General features: G+C 41.7%; 1 protein-coding gene across 1 annotated transcript; it reads right to left on the bottom strand.

Annotated features, from left to right (window-relative positions):
- Positions 1-2251: 2251 nt before the first annotated feature.
- C1QTNF3 (C1q and TNF related 3) lies at positions 2252-24166 on the bottom strand. The gene is given in 7 exon segments (XM_042952390.1): positions 2252-2433; positions 5687-5786; positions 10805-10934; positions 15694-15848; positions 17851-17868; positions 17871-17961; positions 23864-24166. Coding segments are annotated over 7 exon segments (957 nt in total). The 3' UTR covers positions 2252-2273.
- Positions 24167-24495: the final 329 nt, after the last annotated feature.

Genomic DNA, 24495 nt, shown 5'->3' with positions numbered 1-24495 from the left:
TTTTTTTTTAAGTTGGTTACTTAGACAATACCTACCTACCATCGCCTTTTTAGGGCCTCAGTTTAATGAAGACTTACAAAATCAATCTTCCAGATATAATTCTGGTCATGGGTAAATTGCAAAACAGTCAATCTTGGCCTTCTCCCACATTCCTTAAAAAATCACTCTTTTTTCCACCTGGGACCTATTTGCAAGACTGAATAAAGTCCTTTCCACCTGACTGCAATGCAACTGGGAGTCTCTACTAGGAAAAAAATTAGAATTTACATCAACATAGAAAGACCTCATGTATGTGATAAAGATCCTGTCCCCTTAGAGATATTCAGATTTCATTAAAGGACCTCCAAACATCAATATCATAAAGTTGTGGAGGGTTGAAGTCAGAACAATGGAATAACTGAAAAGTGGAGTATTTTGTAGATAAATAAGTTCTGTGCCCATATCATTGATGTATGGCTGTTTACATCATCTGCATGAAAATATTTTAGCTTTGTGTTAACAAACCATGATGATTTACAATCAAATGGCTATTCAACTTTATTAAGGACCTTATAAAACAGTACATTTAACAAAAGTATGTTTGTTTCCACACAATGCTTTTACATTTTTCTTGCCTTAGTTGTACCTAAAGCTAAGCCAATATCTTCTTTTAAGGCAGTTTGTTAATGGTATGTGTTCTTTAGAAATGAAATCTCTTTGGGCAACATGCAAAATTCAAATATCTATTGGCAATACACTTTTACAAAATATTTATGATGTTTAGAAATAGTAAACCTCAACACCCACAGCTCCAGGGATGGCAGGGAACATACACACAAAATCATGAAGACATTATCAACCAGTCAAGCACATTTTGGCTAATATCCAGTCACTTTAAAATAGCATTGCTTGTATTGGTCAGGAAAAGAGTTTTAAAATATTTATAGATCAAAAGAAAGGGTCAAAGAACGGAGCAAGGAGCCCACCAAGTTAGTTAATAGGGCAGCCCTACTTAATTCTCTCTGCTTCCAGCTGTAGGGGGTAATCAATACAATTAAACCCACAGTTTAAAAGCTTTTGTGGAAATTCAAATTGTTACAGAAAATTAGTCAAGGGCTAATTGCTTCCAAGGGAATTCATTAAGTGATATTTGTCAGAAAGGCATCTCTCTAGTGCCTTTTAAATGTGATTTGACCTCAGGGTAAACACATATTCCAATGATACTTTCTTTGCTTAAAAGAAACCAGTTTGGGGTACTATCTTCTGAACTTATCCCTTTTGGGGAGGGATAGGCAAAAGTCAAGGAGCACAGCTGCTTTATAAATGTTGCTTAAATATGGTAATCAAAGAAGTCATATCATTTTTTATTTTTGAAAAGGTTAAGAGATTTTATTTTATGTCTTCTAAATGGAATGCCCTTGTATTTTGCATCCATTAGTTTCACTGTATATAACTGAGTTTACATTTCCTTGAAATGACATGTCAGTGTGTGTAAAGTTTATTGGGGTAATTTCTAAATTGAGAGAGAACTTCACATATATCTGTATATGTGGATCTAAGCTCACCTCAACTGGTTCTGCAGGCCAGAACCAACAAAGATCTACTTTAATCTAAGAAACTCAATGGAAAAAAAGTCAATATAATAAGTCAGACCTGATAAACTCAATTTTGGATCATGAGAAAATTTTATATCCAAAAATACAAGCCATTACAAATCCAGATTTAATTACAGCAGTATCCTTATAAAAAAGGAGGAGTCCATTATTTATGAGCATTATGAATACTTTTCCTATCTAAAAGCTATCTAGAGTTACTAAAAATATCTATACTTCATTCATAAAAATTGACCCACTGGATCAAAGTGTTACTTCCCAGTCTAGGCTTTACAAATGTTTCTGGTAACTTGGTCCTGGCAAGTGCCCTTGCTCCTGCTGGCTCCATCATAATCACTGCACCCTATTCCTTGAAACGTTATAAAGAATGATGAGCCTCAAACCTCAAGAATTCCTGAAAGTTGCTATTAAATTAAAAACGGAGTAGCCAAATTCTTTGCAAATGAATTCTTTGATGAGGAAAATTATTTCCAACCTGTATCAAGAAGGGAATTTTTTTTTAGGTGCCTAGGGAAGAGTAAAGGTGCTGAGTATATTAGTCAAGGTCACTTGGGAAGACAATTTTGTGGATTCTTCTTCTGAGCTCCTGAGTAGAACCCTCAACTCTAATGTCCTTCAGCTCATACCAATACCAGCTTAGCCGTAAGTCTTCCCAAAAGTAGAGCTGGTCTATTCATATATTTATTTGGTTTCAAAGAGCAGGAAGCCTGCAAAGGTAGAGAAGCGCTGATGGTCCCCATGAAGAGCGCCATTGCCCATTCTCAGCCAAACCTCATCCCCTTTGGCCAGCTTCAGTACTGCATGGTTGCTGGATGTGTCCGATTTCCCCTTTGTTTCATAGCTGTGAGGAAAAAAAAGGCACCAGCTACTTAGTCTTTGCAGTAGATAGCCACCTCTTTACCAAAATATGTCCTCATCTTCTCCCCCAGACTCTCATGCATTTGAAGTCCTGTGACTAAGTTCTCTAAATGGCATGTGAACAGAAATGACATGTACCACTAAAAGGATTGGCCGATACAATTCTCACAAACACCTCTCCTTGCCTCTTCCTCATTATGACTGTGTGGAATGTTAATGACAATGACCAGAATGACCTTGGAAGCAAAGTATTGTAGCCTGAGTTCTTGAAGACTAGGTAGAGGCCAAGTCTTTCTCACTTGCCCTGACCTGGAACAACCACTCTGGACTGTTCAATGAGAAGAAAAGGGATTTCTATTATGTTTAAGCCATTGGGTTAATATTGCAGCAGCTTAGTCTACCCTAACTTATTGGTACTGAAGGAGCATTCTGTTATAAACTAAATTAAACTGAAATATAAACTAAAATATGTTGTGTTTGCTCATGGTCAGGCAGAGAGCACTGAGGAAACAAATATTGTGGGCTTGAAAACTGTAGATCCATGTTGTGCTGTGGCAAAACATTTAGGAAAACATCTGATAACATGGAAGACAGACCTTATGTCTATCAAGCCTATACACTAAGAAAGGAAGTGACTAGAAAAGCCAAAATTCTCTTTGCTGCTTTTAGTGAGATGTTTCTACAAAAGATGAGAACTGACATGTTTGAAGCACAGGAAGCAGAAAGGGTGAGTCTAGAAAGTTGAGGCCTAACAGGGTTGGAAAAGCCAAATGCTTTTATACCAGAAAGAGCAGAGGTAAAATTGATGTTGTCCTATTAAGATCTCTCATTTAATCTGATAGACACAGCCTGCGACATAACCTGATGGATTAAAAATATTGCCTTTCTACCCAAATCTATTGTTTTAGAAGGCCTTGTGGTAGCCACCACTAGTCAAGACAGAAAGGCATGAAGATAAGGAGTCAAGGAAATAACAGACGGAAAAACTATCTGTCAAGAAAAGAATGTTGGGTGTTGTTTACCAACACATGTAACTGACTGGCAGCAAATAGCACAAAAGGCTGCTAAATGTCTGAGGAAATGATATTACTCAAACCTGGCTTACAAAGGGCTTGGGGTGTTTGACTAAATACTCTTAGCCCTCAAATTTGCACCAGCAGGAATTGGGCTGTGAAAGACCGCAGGGAAAATCTATTCATCTTTTAGATGTAGCCATGGAGACAAATAAATAAGGAAGATCCTCCCAGAGGACAGAATCAGGGACCGAAGAGAAAACAGCCAAGGGACGTCTGAGTAGCTCGTTTGTTTAAGTGTCAAACTCTTGATCTTAGCTTATGTCAGGATCTCAGGGTGAGAGATCAAGCCCTGCATGGGGTTCCTTGCTAGTGTGGAGCCTGCTTGGGATTCTCTCTCTCCCACTCTCTCTGCCATTCTCCCATGAGCACAAGCTCTCGAGCCCATGCACCTGCACTCTCTGTCTCTCTGAAAATCAATAAACATTAAAAAAAAAAAAAACAATAGCCAAGAGACTGATGTGATGAAAAGAATTGTTCATTCCTAAGACTCAGGGCTTGGAGTTGGTTGCATGAACTACAGTTTAGGCTGTCTTCCTTGGGGATGGAGGTGGGAAGATATATATTCTAAATGTAGGAAGAATTCTATTGAATTCTCTGCCAGAGGGGCAGAAAAGCCTAGCTGTTCACCAGACTCCATTTCCCTGCTTCCAGAGGAGGAGTTCTATGTTTCCTTGCCATCCTTGCATTGGTTGGGGGGAGTTAGGGAAGGGGAAGTATGTGTCTCTGTTCTCTGAATAGAATATATGATGCGTAAAAATTTTCACAAGCCTGTTGCTCTTTTCTCCTTCTGACTGTGGCAATGACCATGACCAACAAGAATTTGAAAGTCAGTTTTACAGGTGAACTGCTCTCACCACTCTGTGTCCCTGAAAACCCAGATGGAGCACCTCCCTCCCAACCGCCACGAAATCCCTCCTGTACCTTGTCTGCCTTGTCCTTCCCCATCCTAGATCTGGTCAAGCCACACAGAGCTCTGCATTGTGTGAGCTACCATATTCTGGGTCTCTATTTTGCAGTAATTTCACCTACTCATCTTTCTCTCTTTTGGTTTTTCAAAGACATCTTTGCACCAGAAGCCAGGCTCCTGAAGAAATGGCATTCTTCCCAAGTTTTCAAAAATGACAGAGGTTAGATAGTAACCACAGTGTTTTTGATAGATAACTCACCACCCACTTAGTTATGGGAAAGATGTTGGTTCTCTGCCTCTTTCCCCCACACTAAGCTTATATCAAAACAAGTTGTAATATTTCTTTTTAAAATTAATTTTTTTAGGGACACCCGGGTGGCTCAGTTGGTCAAGCAACTGACTTTGGCTCAGGTCACGATCTGCCGGTTTGTGGGTTTGAGCCCCGTATTGGGCTCTGTGCTGACAGCTCAGAGACTAGAGCCTGCTTCAGATTCTGTGCCTCCCACTCTCTCTGCTCCTCCCCTATTGGCACTCTGTCTCTCAAAAATGAATAAATGTTAAAAATAGTACTTTTTTTAGGGATGCCTAAAGTGGTTCAGTCGGTTAGGTATTGGACTCTTGATTTCAGCTCAGGTCATGATTTCACAGTTCCTGAAATTGAGCCACACAACAGGCTCTGCACTGACAGTGTGGAGCCTGTTTGAGATTCTCTCCTTCCCCCTTTCTCTTGACCCCTACCCACCTGTGTGCACACACAATCTCTTTCTCAAAATAAATAAATAAACTTTAAAAAAAAAAGTAATTTTTTTACAAGGAACTCTAGGATAAATATCAGAGTGGCAGTACAGCCAAAAGAGAGGGGCCTACTCTGCCAGCTAAGGAAGATGGTGGAGAAGACCATCAATGGGGCTAAACTCTGGCAAAAGGGGTGGGAGGATGGGAAAACAGAGGAAAGGGCTGAGAAAGAAGAAAAGAAATTATGAGTTAAGAAAAGAATACAAATGATTAGTTATGGGGAGTATTGTTAGTAATTAGCTCAAGGCCTCTTATCAACCTGCTTATTCTCAGGTTTATAAGATTTATTTCTTCCCAAATAGTAATTATAATTGGGCCATATATTGGTATATAGGAGCTCTCAGTAGTGACAAGGGTCATGTCAGGCTCTGTTGATTCCTATACACTCCCTGGCACTTGCCAGCCTTTGAGCAAGCAGTGGTGGCATGGATGAGACTGTGATAGAGACGACCACCCACCTGTACATGCTGAAGACTGTATTGCCATTGTGCATGAGGTACACATATACTTCTTCAACATCCTCGTGCTTCATCATGCTGAAGGTGAAGAAATACACACCTGAAAAAGGCAGGTATTTATCCACATTTATATTAATGTCTTGTACATTGAGGACCGAGACATATGCCACATGACTTCACATTTTTTGTTTATATTCTATATGGCATGTAGGTTCTTCTTGGCCTTTATTTGTATGAGTGTTCCTTTGTCTGTTCTCATCTTCACGGTACTTTAAACTTTTTGCGACCTTCCCAGTGTGTGCACTGTGTGTCCTTAATAAGACTACAAAGTCTTTAAAGGATGGAGTAATTTGGGCTGTATCTCACTCCCTCCTCTTCCCAATAGCGTGCTTACAGTGAAGTATATGCTATTCCTAGGTATAGATCAACTATCATTAGCACCTGCCACAGGACCCATATAGACAAGGCATATAGCCCTGCATGGATGAACACATGACCTCTGTGGCCTAACAAAATGAGCCAAGTGTAGCATTACAATGGATGAGTAGACTCATCATAGAGATGTTAGCCAAAGATAAGAAGTATTATAGCACAGATAATACTAATAGTTCTGAAGAAATAGTTTTTGTAACTTATCATGTTATTCATTACTCAGCAGCATGACCTTGCTACTAACAATATGGATACTTCTCATTTGTAAAGGACGAACATATTTGAAGAGATGTGAGTTTTCTTGTAAGATTCTAGGCCACCTAACAGAAAGGAACTTCATATGGCCTGATACACCCTGCATGCCAGTGTAGAAAATACCTTCACTGAAAGATTTAAGAGAATCCAAAAGCAGAGAGATGAGCAAAAAGGAAAATCTTCCTAACTCCAAATGATGTGGGATTTGAGAGTGCATTTGGAAAGATGATGAATACACATCATCAGGCTCTTATGGATTTCCATGCTACATTTTTAAACTGATGACCTTGTCTTGGCCCATGTGAGCTGCTATAACAAAGTGCCACAGACTAAGGAGCTTACAACAACAGCAATTTATTTCTCACAGTTTTAGAGGCTGCAAGTCAGAGACCAGGGTGCCAGCATGGTCAGGTGAGGGTCTTCTTCCAGGCTACAGACTTCTGATTGTATCCTCGCATGGCAGAAGGGGTTAGGGAACTCTGTGGGGCCTCTTTCATAAGGGCACTCATCCCATTCATGACAATTCTACCATTGTGAGGTAATCACCTTCCAAAGACCCTACCTCCTAACACCAATAAGTTGTGCAATAGGTTTTCAATGCCCAAGTTGAATGCCAACCTTCAATGCCCAAGATTTTCAATGCGAATGAATTTTGGAGGGGCACAATGAGACCATAGCAGCAAGCCTTGTAAGGGAAAACCCCAGAAACATCTTTTTTTAAAAAAAATAGCACTACATAGTTCTATGTTCCTTATCAAAGGTGCAATTAAGTAAGATAGAAGCTGTAAGGACACCATGTTGAACCACCTGCTTTTGACTCAAGTTGAACCAAGTGAAAAAGTGTGATTATGCTTCATTTAGCACCAGGCTCACATATTCAATATACTCAAAATAAAGGAACTGGTGTAAAACTCAGTCCTATCATTCACATGCCTAGAGATTGGTTCACAGGTGAAAAGGAAAGTCAGATTAGAATTAGAGGACTCAAACAAAGTAGTTTATATGTGTTTAGGTTTTTATTTTTACAAAACTTCTCATTAGATACACACACACGCACACCTGTGACAATTTCTAATGCCTCAAGAAGATAAAGCTGGAATCAAAATGACAGGAAACGATATTAGTTTTCCTGAAAAAATAATGACTACTATACAAAATCGATTGCAGAAGCATTTTAGAAAGAGCAGACTAAGAAATTAGATGGGGAATAAATGAAACGCCTAGAGGTGCAAATATAAAAGTGAATACATATTATATCCACATATGGCTTCCTTCTGCAGGGGAAGATACTGAAGACGCGAGGCAATACACTTACAGTACAGTTTTTAGGTCTTTGCATTACTGTAATTGCAAAAATCAGCCTTCTCTGTCTCGTCCCTCCCAAAGCTGAAAAGTATAAAATGGTCATTTTGTAATCTATTGGATGAGGTTTAAAGTGAAAGACCAATGATGGTTGTTACCATTAGAATTATGCCCAGCCCCAGAGAGTTCTGAAAAAACTACTAAATCTTTGAGCTTCAATTATAAAGCCCTTGAGAGCAGTGGAACCTTTGAGCATATCTAGGTGATTATGGGAATTGCAGCACAGAGAGTGTTTAACAAAATAGTTATAGGAAATTTATAAACCTTCAGAGCAGAAAATCATATAAGAAGTTTTAAAACTGATTGAAGTGTGATGAAAGATTGCTTCTATAGTTTTTATGTCTGTTTCTGAGTTTAACTGGGTAGAAAAAGAAAGGCATTAAAACACTTGCATCAAATTTAACACGGCCATTGCATTTATCAGAATTTTCTTCTTTTCCTTTCTGGATACCATATAGAGAAATAAGGAGAACTGAAAACAAACACCAGAAAGAATCCATCTTCCGTAAAACTAGGAGGCTGAAAAAAAAATTCATAAACTTAGATACTTGTAAGTCTGTTGAATGCAACAGACAACAGGCAGAGTCACATGGAGGCAACATGGGGGCTTGGCAGGGAGTTCTGAGGAGGGCCAAGCAGCAGCAGACCTCAGTTCCAGAAAAAGTACCTTCCCTGATGGAGAAGGGTCACTCTGAAGTACAAGTGCTGAAAAGAAGCTCTTATGAGCAGGGCCGAGATGAAGCCGGAGTTATGTTTGGTGGGGGATAGGGGTGGGGTTGCTAGATAAAGTACAAAACGTGCGGGAAGTGGTCCTGAAGTGGCAGATTTCAGAATCCACCAGCAAAAATAAGGCTCCTAAAGGCAAGAGGACCAGAAGTGCAAGGCTGGTTTCAGAAGTCTTCGAAGACCCAGGGCTGTCAGGGGAGGAAGAGGAAATGTGGCCACACAGAGAAAACACACAGAAGTTCCATCCTGAAAAGAACAGAGTGAATCCCTTGGTGCCAGGAGAGGGGACCATTGAGTTACCAAGCCTGGAAGTATGCTGGGGTCCCTCCCCCTTCCTGAGAAACTACTGCATGTACTGGTCTAGGAAAATCCAACTCATCCAACCATCAGCTAATTTTAGAAAGTAGAAAAGAAGAGCAAAAGCTACCAAGAGTGGAAGAATACTCACCAAGAAGAAATGTTGTCATGTAGTGGATGGGAAATGTAACTAAATACTCCAACATGAGTTTAAAATATGTTAATGAAGCAAATCCTTCTATGAAAGAATATGAACAGAATGTAAGAACTCATGGCAGAAATATCCAGACAAGAGAAGGAACTACAAAATGGGACTAAGGGTTAATGTAAAACAGAAAATGTAAAGAAAGTATCACAGAAACAGGACAGAAGAAATTGGAAAAAGCAAAAAGGAAAATCCACCCTCAGATTATCTAATTAAGGACATGCAGAATAGTGATAGAGGAGTGTCTGTGTGGCTCCGTTAGTTAAGTTTTAGACTCTTGGTTTTGGCTCAGGTCACAGTCTCACAGTTAATGAGTTTGAGCACCAAACTGGACTCTGTGCTGACAGTGCAGAGTCTGCTTGGGATTCCCATTCTCTCTCTCTCTCTCAAAAATAAATAAACAAACATTAAAAAAAAAAGAATAGTGACAGAAAAGCAAACAACATGAAATGGAACTAAAGAGCAGCAAGAGGTTAGAGAAAATAAAAGATACAGAAGACAGACTAAGAAAAGTTAAAAATAAAACCAACAGACTATAATTAGAGTCCTTACGAAGTTAACCAGTGGTAGGTCTACTAAGGTGCAGGGGGACAGGGTTGGGAGGCTGCTGGTGAGTGGTCAACCCCAAAGGGGAGGAGTATTTTATCATAGACATTGTTTAGAATTGCTGGACTATGATGACAATAAAAATGGAGTTACCTTTTAATTGGTCTTATTATGCTTTAAAAATATCCCATAGGCACTATGCCCACGTATTGCCTGATTCCTAACACAAGTCAGACTATTCCCGATGCTACCCCACTTGAGTACAACGGTAAGAAAAAATAGTATTTATATCTATATTTAAAAATATAATGCAAAGGAACTTTTCAGGGCAAAAAGAAGGCTTACATCCATGTATTGAAAGGACAGCAGGAAAAGCCCAGAATGATCAAAAGTAAGGAAGTTATAGGGGCTGAATGTTGGCTTCCGAATAGGCCCTTGTCCTAAAATCCCCAGGAGCTGTGAATGGTACCTTATATGGCCACATGGACTTTGCAGGTGTAATTAAATTCAGGATCCTGAGATGGGAAGACTATCCAATTACCCAGGTGGGCCCAAGGTAATCATGCTGTCCTTGAGAGCCCAGGAGGTCAGCATCTGACAGGAGGGGATGTTGACAGTAGAAGGGAGAGGGAAGCCATGTGGCTCACAGAGAGGGCACGCTGACAGCCTCTCAGGCTTGGAAGAGGCCAGCTAGCAAAGGAAGAAGCATTGCCTCCATCTTAACATCAGCCCAGTCAGACCGATTCTGGACTTCGGGCCTCCAGAGTTACAAGTGAATAATTTTGTGTCATTTTAAGCCACTCAGTTTATGGTAATTCATTAGATCAGCAATAGGAAACAAATACAGAAGTGCTCAAGAAATTTTAAAAATTTAAATAAAAATTATTTAAAGGATCAGGCCCTCCTCAGGGCAGTGGCATGGGAGGATACTGTTATGACACATTAAACTGTGAGAATTATGATCTTAGGACTTTTAAATGCCCTCTGAGGGATTATTTGCTTCAGTTCAAATAAGAGCTAAAAAAACCTTAGTAACCATGGTTATCATTTTTTTGTAAAGCATCCTCGTCTTTTTGAATTCTAATTCATTTACTGTGAAATACAACAGAAATCCATATATGGGCGGATTGTTTTCACCAGAATCAAAGAATTCTCAACTCTCTAAGTGTCTTCCTTTCTTTGTTTCCTCTCCCTTCACCCTTTTCTTTCCCTCCTCCCTCCCTTCCTTCCTTCTTTCCTTCCATCCAGATTGCTAGATTGATTAACTCAGTCATTCATTTATTTTTACATCTCACCTGATACTGGGGCCCCGAATCTACCAGTCATGACGTCAAAGAAGTTTCCAATGTTGGTCTCAACGCTGCTGAAGATAATTCCACTGTTCTGATTGCTGAAGTGAGTTGCCAGAGAAGCCATGAATGCAATCTAAGGAAAGAGTTGAGCAGTTAATAGGAAATTTACCTTAAAGGAATGAGGTTTTTACAAACATAAGTTTATCTCAACATTCTTTGTAATAGCTAGATTGGAAATAAACAGAGAAAGAATTAAATAAATCATAGTAATTTCTAACATTTTTATGCTATGCAGCCATTAAAATGATATTATATATCAACAGTTCTCACCATGTGTTTCAAGGAGTATTGAACTTCTAAAGGCTATTTGAAATATTAAAATCCTAATACCGGGAAAATTTGGATGAAATCTACTTATAGTTATTAAATGCACATGAGCATGTTAAAGGATCTGAGAAGGCCTGCTTCAGATAACCATTTAATTTTGCTCACCTATGTTATTTTTTCCCCAAAATACCTGTGATATTATGATTTATAATAAATACACATTTTTTTCTTTGTCCTGGCTTCTGGCATAGAGTTCCCGAAACCATCCGAATATTTTAAGTGATGAGAGAAATCAAGTGGTCTTTTGTGATGTTAATGAGGTGACTTAGGCAAAGCCCCTAGGCAACCTAAAGATGGGGGCTGTTTGCCAGTGGAATCCACCACGTGATTAGAAACTTTGGGCCCCACCTCACATCCAGGAAGGGCAGAGGGGCTGGAGGTTGAGTTCAACCACTAGGGGCCTGCGATTTAATCAAACATGCCAGTGCAATGAAGACTCCATAAAACTTAAAAGGAAGGGGTTCAGAGAGCTTCCACGTTGGCGAACACGTGAAGGGGAAGGAGAGTGGCCCTCGGTCTCTGAGAGGACATGGAAACTCCCCAAACCTGGCCCGAAGCATCTCTTTCATCTGGCTGTTCCTGAATTATAAAAAGCAGTGACTGAGTAAGTAGAATGTTTCTCTGAGTTCATGCTAGCAAATGAACTGATCCTAAGGAAGGGGTTGTTGGAACTTCTCCTCCATAGGCAGACTGTCAGAAGCAGAGATGACAACCTGAATTTGCGAGTAGCATCTGAAGTGGGGGCTGGGGGCAGGGGCGGGGGCGGTGAGTCTTGCTGGGCTGAGCTTTTAACCTTGGACTCTGATGCTGTCTCCAAGCAGGTAGTGTCAGAACTGAGTTGCACTGTAGGACACCCCGTTGATGTAGGACAAATATTTGGTGATGTAAGAAAACCCCCCACCCTGGAATTGCACCATTACTGGCCAGTCACATTTGAAAATCAATGCCAGCGGTGCCTGGGTGGCTCAGTTAAGCAACCAACTTTGGCTCAAGTCACGATGTCTTGTGGTTTGTGAGTTCAAACCCCACATTGGGCTCTCTGCTGTCAGTGCAGAGCCCACTTTGGATCCTCTGTCTGCCTCTCTCTCTCAAAAATAAATAGACATTAAAAACAACAACAACAACAACAACAACAACAAAACCTATTGCCAATCCCCCATCCAAAGGAGTCATTTTAACTGAGTGTGAGTTAGATCAACACATTCTTTAACTTGCTGGGACCACCTGTCTTCATAAAATGGGAGTTTTAAGGGAGGGGGTGAGAGAAGAGAGAGAGTGAATAATTTGAAGTTCTGAAAGACTCAGGGGTCTGCTCTGAAAGCAGGCCTGGGAGAATGAACACAGAAAGGATCTGAACAGTCGGAAAAGACAGCATGAGGGCCCTGGACACAGAGGAAGGGGAAGGTAGGGGTGACACCAGAGGAGGGATTTGGAAATAAGAATGAAGGGGCCTGGAAGTCACCCTTCTTTCCATGGTGCCTGAGGCCAATCGACCCTCCTCTATAAGTCCTCCTTTAAAACATGTGAAGGTATTTCTCCCAATTAGTACATTGCAGTTATTTATTTATTTTTTTAATGATTATTTATTTTTGACACACACAGAGACAGAGGGTGAGTGGGGGAAGGGTAGAGAGAGAGAGGGAGACACAGAATCTGAAGCAGGCTCCAGGCTCTGAGCTGTCAGCACAGAGCCCCACGCGGGGCTCGAACTCACGGAGTGTGAGATCATGACCTGAGCCGAAGTTGGACGCTTAACCAACTGAGCCACCCAGGCACCATGATACATTGTAGTTTTAGGGTGAAATAGTTGATGGAGTAGTTTTATTATTGCCTAAGATATGCTCCATCAAACTGGCTACGTCAGGGCTCCCTGGCCATTGTGTAACCATCACGGGTTTGGAGTTAGAATTTCTATCTTTGGGAATGTTAATCATCCATCTTATTGGACACCCTTTACCTGGCCAAATGGCATGTGGCTTCTTTGTAAATTTTTGCCAGCACATTGATCCCAGGTTGCTAAAATCAATAAACAGCATTCATTTACAAGTGACAAAACCCCCAAAGCAGTTAGAGAAACACAAAAGACCTCTCGGGTTACAACTTAAAAAACAAGAGGCCCAGAAAGTTGATGGAATTTATCTGTGGTCAAACAACCACCAGATATGCCCAAATAAAAGGCAAAGTTTTCCCCCCAATTGATCTTTCAGATTAAAGTCTCTATATTCTGGTTCTTTAAAAGTCTCTCATGCTATGGTATGTTCTCTCAATGACACACAGGCCCCTACCTTTGATGGGTCCACTGCACAATTTTTCATCTTTTTTTAAAAATGTTTATTTATGTTAGAGAGAGAGAGACAGAGTGTGAGCAGGAAAGGGACAGAGAGAGAGAGAGGGAGACACAGAATCTGAAGCAGGCTCCAGGCTCTGAGCTATCAGCACAGAGCCCCACACGGGTCTCGAACTCACAAACCTCGAGATCACGACCTGAGCCGAAGTCAGAGCCTTAACTGACTGAGCCACCCAGGCACCCTGTGGATGGTGCACTAGCAATACACATTCAGTGGAAACCGTACTTCAAATTTTGATTTTAGATTTTTTCCCTGGGCTATGAACACGTGGCAGATCCTCTCTTGTGATGCTGGACAGGGGATCAACAACCGATGATACACTTACAACCATTCTGTACCCACACACCGTTCTGGCTTTTTTTTTTACTTGTAGTAGAGTATCCAATAAATTACATGAGATAGTCAACACTTTATTACAAAATAGGCTTTGTGTTACATGATTTTGCCCAACTATAGGCTAATGGAAGTGTTCTAAGCATGTTTAAGGTACGCTAAGCTAAGCTATGATTTTTGGTAGGTTAGGTGTATTAAGTGCATTTTTTAAAAGTAGGCTTCATGCCCAGTGCAGAGTCCAACATGGGACTTGAATTCACAACCCTGAGATCAAGACCTGAGCTGAGATCAAGAGTCAGACCCTTAACTAACTGAGTCACCCAGGCACCGATTAAATGCACTTTTGACTTACCATGTTTCAACTTAAAATGGGTTTATCTGACATAACTGTTAGAAATAAGCCCGTTGACTCAATCAAAGGAGGGATGTGGAGACTCAGAGCACAGTGAAGCGAAGCTTTATTCAATGTTCTTGCAAGAGCAGGTGTCTGATAGGCAGGCACACTTGGGGCAGTTACAGCAGGCAATTTATCTCCTAGCGTGCAAGTCCCTTCCCTGGTTCCTCATTGGCTGAGCACTACAGAGGTTACACCCTCCCCTGGACGTCACCTATGCCCATGTAGGGCAAGGAGTAGTCTGATTGGAACAAACTATATTCCCTGAGGTGATGCAGGAACTTTCAGTCCCTCCTCCTTTTATTCTTTAGCGCTTATGGCAAAGCCCATGAAAATAAACCCGTGAAAAGGAGAGGGGAAGTGAAGTGTCTAAGGGTTTGGAACTCCATTGTTGGGGGTGGGGGAGGGTCGTACATACTTCCAATAGGTTGTAAATCTGCTGTTAATTAGACAGCATAGTTTTTATTTGGTATTTCTGAAAATGAATCATCTTCCTTACTGCTTGTAGTAACCCCATCATAAGTTGAGGAAGACCTATTTTGTTTTAACCACAGTCATATTTCATATTAGCCAAAAACAACTTTAGTAAAAACTGTTTTCAATGTTGATAGGAATCCCTTGGAAAAATTGATTTAAAAAATATCAGCCAGAAAATAAATAAATACCCAAGATTTAGTCATTTTCTTGGTGACATAATCTTACATTTGCAAATTTTAGATGTTATTGGCAACTAGAATTTTGAACATCACTTAAAAGAGAAATAAATAGACAAATGAACACTTAAGCTTAGGATAAAATATCCTATTATAGCCTCATAAATAGATTCAAACACTTTAAACTGAAATGAATGTCATCAAGTCTAATCTAATCTAGGGTGGATCACAAAAATAAAATGTCTCTACTGATAAAGAAGATTGAAAAGTTTAAATAAAAACTGTGCCACAAGGTCATGAGTTGATAGAGAATACTTACATATTAGTATCCATATATGTGATTTGAATTGATAAATGTAACAAAATTAATAAATAAGATATTGTAAGTAGACATTTGACCATTCTATTTATACATCTAAAGATTTGTATATTTGAATTGCCAAAAAAACTTTTTTATTTAACACATCTTCTGATTTGGAAAATGGGAGATTAGTTGATACTCAGGGCTGCCCATGGATTTGGTCCATGAAGATTGTTGAATTTCAACTTTAAATGCCTTCCTAAGAATGATTTCAAAATGCTCTTTGAACAACACAGGCTGCCTGAGGGGGGCAGGGGCGGGGAGGGATAGGGGGTGTTGAGTAAAGCCAGAGGCATACTGGCCATTGGCCATTGGTTGAGGGCTTGTCTTAAGAAGTACTCAGGCCTTCTGACTTCTGCACTGGAAGGGTCAGGGCAGTTTGAAAGTCACACAGAGATGTGCGCAAGGAGATTTACCTGCAGTTCCGGAGGAATCCCTGGGTAGCCCTTCTCTCCTTTGGGGCCATGCTGCCCCCGTTCCCCTCGTGGTCCCAGGTCACCTTTGTCTCCTTTCTCACCTTTGGCCCCTTCATGGCCAGTGGCTCCATTATTGCCATTGTTCCCATGGTTTCCTGAAATTACAAGCAGACATCATCACAGGAGAAAGCCTCCATCACTCACACCCACCTTCTATTTTTATACAAATGCAGACCCTTTCTTCATAAAGGTTCAACCTCAGTTGTAAAAGAAGACCATTTGAAAGCAATCCTGAACACAGCCAAGGGGCCATCATCAAATCGGATTTCTTCCACATGGGACACTGAAGACAGCCTTCTTAGGTATCAAGTCTCCAAAGCCTGTTTTTCTTATAAAGCAGGAATTGGATGAAGAATTTATGAGGACTGATTATCAAAGTATCATTTATAATAGCAAAGATCAGAAACCACTTAAGTGTCCACCAATACTGGAAGAGCTAAATAAAAAAAAAAATACATCCAATAAATAAGGCTATATAGTCACAGAAAAAGAATGCTAAAGAAAAATATTTAATAATATTTAATAATATTCAGACACTTTAAGATTAAAAGGTTATGAATCAATAGAGATAGAATGATGTTAGGTATAAATAATATTTATCTATTACATAAAAATATTTCACGTTTTTTTTTTCCTGAATGGATGGAACATGACTGGCTTTTGTATCATGCCATGTATCTTTTTTTGTCTCTTTGCATTTTTCTACAAAGGACACATACCACTTTTACAACTGAGGGAATGTAAAATCATTGCTAAACATTTTAACAATAATTTTGAAAGCAAGACTTGGATAATGATTTCAACTCTTTGCCGCTAAGAGACAATTCCTACTAGTCTTCCTTTATTTTATACTGGTTAAATTTTACACCCTTTTGCTAATTATTTTCCATGCTACCTTTGGTCAGTTATTATACCAGGCTTGCAATCCTTCCAGATAAACAAACTTTGGCGGTGTTTACAAGTCAATGGACTAACAAAGCCACTCTGATTGGGAAATATTTGGCCAAGGACAGCCTGTTCTGTAAGCTCGGAAGAGTTTAGCCCTCAGAATACTTTAGAGGAGTCTGAATATTCTTTATCCACAATCACTGCGCCTGCTGGCTGCTACCATTGACATCCCATGACATAGATTCCAAGACAGTAATCATAGTTTAAAGTCTAACAGAATGTTTTCTCATTTTAGATTTGGTTTCATAAGAGAAGCCACTCAAAAGTACATAAAAAAATTAAACCTCATTTGATAAATGTTAATATCAATGAGGGTAAGTTAGAGGAGAGCAAGCGGACTTCTGTCAAACACTGAGAAAAAGTCCTAGCCCAGGAAGGGGTAGGGGAAGAGGAAAATAATCCTCAGATGGATCTGGGAGCCTAGAGAATCTAGGCTACCCTTTCCTTGGCTGACCGCAGATACTAGCCAGTTCTCAGAAGCTCTGTGCCTGGGGCACACTCAGTAGAGTAGGATGGCTGAATGGAGCCCAACAGCATTTCCCATGCCACTATGTGGTACCGGAGCCCAAAATGTTCCCATGAGCCCAAGAGAGGCATGAAAGTCAACAAAGAACTAAACATGGACAGACTCTGAGTCTCAGGGAAGAAAAACTTAGCTGGACATAGAATCAGATAGAAGGATGCATGGCTCAGCGAATGGTACTGTGGAGATGGCTCTAACCAGACCGACAGGTGCGCATCTCCTCCGCACCTTCACTTCGGAAGTTCCCTGAAAGTTAGCGCATGGTTGCATGAAGCACGTTGTGGCAGAAACACTGAAACAAGAGTATGTCCAAATAAGATCGCATAGTTCTGTACTCCAAGCTGGTGAAGAACCCCTGCTCCCGATGAATCTGGTGCCCCAGAGCTCTTCACACCTTTGGGATTCTGCAAGCGGGATAAAAAATAAATTCTATGGATTTGATAGTATATTGTTCCACCTAATTGGCTTAATAAATCCAGGACTCTCCCAAACTCTCTTTTGGATTTCCACGCATGCTGTTTGGACCACACGCAAGTGAACCCAAATTATTTAGATTCACCTTGACTCCTATTTTGGCACAGTGCACAATTAGACTGGCAACAGTGCCTCCTCTTTCTCATCCTTACCTGGAATGCCAGGGGGCCGGGCGGTCCAGGGGGGCCTTGGTAGCCTCGGAAACTGTACTCTCCGTGGCAACATTTGCTGCAGTCTGGGGGCAGTCCTCCGGTTTGTGGAGACTTTAAAAAGATACAGAGAAAAGTTTCAGAGAATGGCACTTGGGAGTAATTAGGATTTGTGAATTTCCTCTGGTCTCAGCCCTTGGGTAAGTTAAACTCCAAACACCCTACAACAACATCAGAAAAGATGGTGTGGCATGGGAACTCGAATGGCAGGGTAGCTAAAGTGAGCTGATGACTCAAAGGACAAGGAAGCCAGCGGGTCAAAAGAAACGCATGCTTTCTGGAAGGAGTGTGGTGTTGGCAGGGGGTGCGGCAGGATTTCTGGGAAGACTGTCCTGAGGCTACCAGTGACAGCAAAAGAGGAGAACCCTTCAGAGTGGATGTGAAGGCACCCCTCTCTTTCCCCGCTGCCAGCACCCTCGCATGTAGCTTGTTTGAGTAGATGACTCTCAAATGATAAGAATTATATTATCAACTTCAAAGATGGTTATTAAGACTTTCTATATTCATGATACTGGGGTAAGTGTTCTTAGAAATTTTGAATTGTAATGCTACCTTTTCAGCCACCGCACACTTAAATTGCCTTAGGAAATTAAGGAAACAAAGCGTTCATTAGTCCAGTAAATTTGTATTCATTATCTACATCTTGAAACAACTTTAACTCCCTCTGAATAGGTGTTCAACTAAGAAGCACCTGGGTGGCTCAGTTGGTTAAGTATCTGACTTAGGCTCAGGTCTGATCTCATGTTTCCTGAGTTCAAGCCCAGCATCAGCTTGCTGCTATCAGCATTTGGATCCTCTGTTCCCTTTTCTCTACCCTCCCCTGCTAGTGCTCTCTCTCTCTCTCTAAAAAAAAAAAAAAAAAAAAGATAATAAGTATTTAACCTCATGTTCTGTTTCATATTTCACTTCAAAATTTTAAATGATTTTCACATCATTCAAGCCAATATTCAATGAGTACTTAATGGGCACCCAATGTATTCAAATATGACACTGAGTGGACTTGTGTATTTATTTAAAGAAAAATCTCTAGGGGCACCTGGGTGGCTCAGTCGGTTAAGCGTCCGACTTCGGCTCAGGTCATGATCTCCCAGTTTGTGGGCTTGAGCCCCGCGTCGGGCTCTGTGCTGACAGCTTGGAGTCTGGAGCCTGCTGCTGATTCTGTGTCTCCCTCTCTCTCTGCCCCTCCCCTGCTCACGCTGTCTCTCTCTGTCTCTCAAAAATAAATAAATGTAAAAAAAAAATTTAAAGAAAAATCTCTAAACTCTGTGCTTAAGGTAAAGGACCTATAGCTCTAGCGGGAGAGTTAGATTTGCTTATAAGATTTAGTGTGTCATTAAATTGGTAACTTGTTTTTTAATTATATCATGCAGAATAGTCGTGGAAACTTTCCTAGACATGAGTTATAATTCAATGGTCTTTTGAAAACAGCACATTGTTTCTAAAGGATTCATTAGAAAAGGAAGAGAGGGAGAAAAAGAGGGGGGTAGGGGAAAGGAAGGTTTTAAAATTCACGTTTTCTCTATCACTAGAAATCCAAGCAGAAAAGTGAGTCAAGGCTTTGCATTGCTGCACAGACTTTGCTTTTTTTCTTTTCTTTTTTTTCTTTTTTTTTTAAATCAAAAATGGTCTTGGACTCTTTCTTCACTCCCTCATTCCTTTTTCCTAAAGCCTTCCACCAAGCCATTCAGGGAAAATGCAAAACAGCCAGCTCAAGCATTCTCTTGCAACAGCTCAGAGCTCCAGTCTCAAGTGATCAGGGACCACAATTTGAAACTAACCCCCGTCTCGTCTTCTGCCCCCCAGACTCCACACTGGCCAGATATGGGAGTCTGTAAAATCCTTTCATAAAACTGGTGAAGGAAACAAAAATCAGCTAAAGGAGGTGGTCTGAGACGGGCAAGTTCAGACGCTTGGAAATCCAGACACCACAGCACTGCCCCACCTTCCAATCCAAGGATGCAATGTGAGAAGTAAGTATTCCATAATTTCCTGGTATGATTTTGCTAATGTGAAATACAGCTTTTTAAGTTCCAAGAAATCCAAGGCTCTGCCAATAATGGGCTTTGGGGAAGAAGAAGGGAGGGGAAAGGAGGGAAAATCCTGACATGGACCCGTTAAAGAACAGAATTGAGTCACTGAGATGTTAGGAATGTTAGGAAGATGGCTGTACTGGAACCAGAACTCCCATCTCAGTTCTGTGTGGCTTTAGTGATGTCACTGCCCGCCCCCCCACCCCCCTCCCACCAGGCGTCGTTTTTCTTGTCTACTAAATTAGGGCACTGGGTAACATGGTCATGAAGTTTCTTTCCAGCTCTGAGAGCAAGCAAAGATACTAAGGTCTTTTCCAAACCCTCCAATAATGGCTTAGAAAGATTTTATTCTTTTTTTTTTTTATTAATTTTTGTAAATGTTAATTTATTTTTGAGAGAGAAAGACACACACACACACACACACACACACACACAGTGTGAGTGGGAAAGGGAAGGGGCAGAGAGAAAGAGACACACAGAATCTGAAGCAGGCTTCAGGCTCTGAGCTGTTTTTGGCACAGAGCCCAACACGGGGCTTGAACCCATGAACTGTGGAATCATGACCTGAACTGAAGTAGGATGCTAAACCGACTGAGCCACCCAGATGCTCCAGAAAGATTTTATTCTTAAAGTTGAGTGTCTGGGTGTGAGAAGTTAGCTCCAGGAGTTAGGACTGCTCAGTGTCAGAGCTCACTAGGACTGGGGTGTGTGCCCAAGCTACTTGGGAGTGCCTTGAGAGCAGAGAGCTGCCACCCCAACAGGGAGGGTCTTCCGGTTTCTACTAGCTGGGCATCTCCTGAGAGTCCTTCACAACATGTTCCTCTGGCCTGGTCTTTCAAAATTCAATCCAATGGAATAGTGCTTGTGAGCTTTTGAGGGACTCTTCGACCAAGCTGGATGGGATGTGTTCACTCAGAGGTTATCACCTAGGTAAGGGAGAATTACATACTGGGGAGTCACTACATATCTCCCTCTTACCATCTCTCCTAGTCAGGTCCAACTGGAAAGCCAAAGACACAAAAATGAGCACCATGGGAGGAGGTAGGTGTCTCTAAGACAAGTTCTGTACGTTTTATAGATGAAGGTGATGGGGCAGCTACTCAGATTTGAGCTCTGCTCTTAGTGAGTGACTTCTCAGAAAGAAAGCCCACAGCTCCTTCTTTACTGGAAGAAAGAGGGAAGAGAAAGGAGGAGGGAGGTGGAAAGAAGGGGAGAAAGCATCCATGAGAAGGAGGGGAGACTGATAAAGGTGACTGACTAAGAACTGCAGAGAATAAACTGCCAGGAAAAGAAAGACCAAGTCTACTCTCCCCTGATCTCTGCACACTCTACCCACCACAAAGCCCATGGCCAGAGTCCTCTTTCTAGAACACACACCAGATCACCTCACTGCCCTGCTGTGAACAAACACAACTTTCGATGGCAAACTAAGGTCTGAGCTCCTTAACCGGCCAACAGAATCTTCCGGGCTGGCACTAAGATCATCCCGCTTTCCACCCACAGCTCAGGAGCTCCAGCCACACTCATTCCTCCCAGGCTTTGCTGTCTCACATATTTTTAAATTGTATTTCTTGTATGGATAACCATCCTTTTTGTCTCACCTTTGAGATCCAACTCAGCGGCCACCACCACTCTGACACTTTCTCCCCAAATGCCTTATTTGCAGAGATTTTGTTTATCATATGGTATTCAATTATCTGTTCATTTATCCCTCAGAGAGCCCTGCAGAACTGTCTGGACATAGGCTTGGACATATTTATTCCCATCATAAAGCTTGGCGCATAGTAGGGGCCCAGGAAATCATTGGTGGAAGAATGAATGAAGAAAAAGAAAAAAGAAAAGAGGTGGGGGACATAGGGAAGAAGGGGAACACAGTAAAACCTTAAATGCAGTGTGAGTCTCCATACCCATTGGCAGGCACGCCATTATCGAGGATCTCCAGAATATCAGTGAGTCTAAATCTCCTCAGTATCTCCTATTAGGTTGTCTGTCTGTCTGTCTGTCTGTCGGTTGGTTGGTTGGTTTTGAAAATACGTCTGGAGCCCAGGAGGGTTCAAAAGCCCCTCTGACTTAAAAAAAAAAAAAAAGCCAGAAAGTGACTTTTTATCCTCTTGCATCTGACTCCAGTGTGCTGGCTGCCTCCCACCAGAAGGTAGGGCAAAGTAGAAATGTAATTTGGATTCCAGTGGTCTTCTGGGTGTTGGTTGCCAAGAAATAACAACAAACGATAGCCTACATCTGCCTTCTGCTGCGTCTGGGGGCTCACACAGCGAAGGCCAGGAAGGGCCCAGCAAAGATCCCATCCACTGAAATGGAAAGGCCAGGTCAAGGCTTGGACAAAAATGAAAATATCTTCACCACAAAGGAAATAGAAAGTAGCATTAGTCACCCCCTGGCAAAAAGATTGTCAGATGGGGCAGGGCCTGGGTGGCTCAATAAGTAGAGTGTGTGACTCTTGATCTTGAGGTAGTGAGTTTGAGCCCCACATTGGATGTAGGTTACTTAAAAAAAGAAAAAAGATCATCAAATGAAAGGACAATCTCTAAAAGTGGTCTTTGAAAAATAAGATTGTATTTGGAAGTTATTTCTTTTGTGACTCCTTACAGAAACAATTTTTTCTTGACACAGCCTCATGGAACAGTCTGGGATTCTGCATTGTGCTGTTGAGTTAGAAGTCCCAAGTTAGGGGCACCTGGGTGGCTCAGTTGAGCATCCGACTTGGGCTCGGGTCTTGATCTCACAGTTTGTGAGTTCGAGCCCCATATTGGGCTCTGTGTTGACAGTTTGGAGCCTGGATCCTGCTTCGGATTCTGTGTCTCCCTCTCTCTCTGCCCCTCCCCTGCTCACACACTCTCTCTGTCAAAAATAATAAATAAACATTAAAAAAAAAAAGTTCAACCCTGATTTAAAAAAAAAAAGAAGAAGAAGAAGAAGAAGTCCCAAGTTAGCCCCAGATCTATAGCTGATCATGTGTGGGATTTCAGGCTGATCATATCTCCAGCCTCAACCCAGACTTTTCAGTCTGTGATAGGACGGGTTTAGATTTCAACTGCATGAACCTTTTCAGGGACTATTTAATGCAAAGACACAGTCAATTGTTGTTGTAAAACCTCTTTGTTCAAAGTTCCTATGATTTGAAGTAACTCTTATTGTCCCCCTTATCTGATTTCAACATACTAGATGTGGAGAAGGTAAGTCAAAATTCATTTTGTCCAGTTCTTAATGGTTTAATTAAATGGAGTTTCACCAATTGACAATTCACTACACTGAAACCTTACCTCACTCCTGTACTACCCCCAAAAGAGTTAAAGATGTTTCCTTGGATGCCGAGTTTACACCCAGGGAAATAAATCAAGTTCTTTGTGATTATCAGGCATTAAATCACACAATGAAGTTTTGCTTTTTTGTAAACATGTAGTCTTTTTTGTTCTAACTCTTTGGTTCACAGGCTGAACAGAGAGGCTTAGCAACCCAGACTGCCATAAATCAAATAAACAGGCCTGGCATGAAATGTCACAGTCAACTAACACATCAAAGTGGAAAACTCAAAGGGCAGCCTCTCCCTGCTGGGAAGGATTAAGAAAATCCAACTCTCTTACGATCTGCAAAAGATCCGTCTATCTGCATAGGTCAGCACTACTTCGCACACTAAGAGAGCAGGAAAGAAACTAAGTCACAGCACAGCAGGGAGCCCGCCGCTCCGTTCTCCTTTCTCCTGGGGGACACTCTGTCTCCGCACGTCCTCTGCTGATTTTCTAACAGAGACCACAGCCCCCCTGGTCCCCCAGAGCAACCCAGAAAGACACCCACAAGCAGTCTAGCAAACTTCTAGAAAGCACTGATCCTAAGAATCATAGCTGAAACAAGAACAACAGCCAAACTCATTAAGCTTTCACAGTAACCCCTTAGAAGAGAATTCCGAGTACCTGGCCCCAGAATGGGGTGATCTGGGCTAGGTCATCTACCTCAGGGTGCGGTAGCTCATCCGGTCTCAGGGATTTTAGGTCTGCAGAAGTGTTATTATCCACAGTCCCAGTATTAGGATGGCTCCGCTCTCTCACTTTCTCCCTCCGGGAGCCGCTACGGCCAGTCTGCTGGTGGCTTTGCACTATTCTCGCCACCACTTTCTTAGCTCTTCCGCTCACCTCCATGTATTCATCTTGACAGAGGCAAAACGGGAGGAAAAGCAAAGCCAGCAGGTGCCAACAGACGAGCTGCCTCCCGCGCATGATTGTCAACAGAGCCCCAGAGCCTCCCGGAGAAGACGGGCGAGGCTCCTCGGGCAGATGCCAGGGCTGGAGATGAGAGCTGCAGGCGGCTGGGCGCTTTTATACTTCGGTGTGTAATAAATAAGGCTGCAGGCATGCCAGAGGGGAAGCAGCCCTCCTCCCCGGGCAGGACAGCCCCCATTCATCCTTTCCCACCCCACAGGCCGGCAGATTTGTGTGCACAGCTCCCGGTTGGTGGGGTTCATAAATGCCACACCTTGGCACATTTTTGTTAACGTGTGAAGAAAACACACACGACCAGCTGGAAACAGAGAACGTGTGTCCAGAGC

The sequence above is a fragment of the Panthera leo genome, chromosome A1 (assembly GCF_018350215.1).
Source record: "Panthera leo isolate Ple1 chromosome A1, P.leo_Ple1_pat1.1, whole genome shotgun sequence".
In the NCBI taxonomy this organism is placed as follows: Eukaryota; Metazoa; Chordata; class Mammalia; order Carnivora; family Felidae; genus Panthera; species Panthera leo.
Note: the sequence above shows the minus strand (reverse complement) of the source record. Positions and strands in the feature narration are given on the sequence as shown.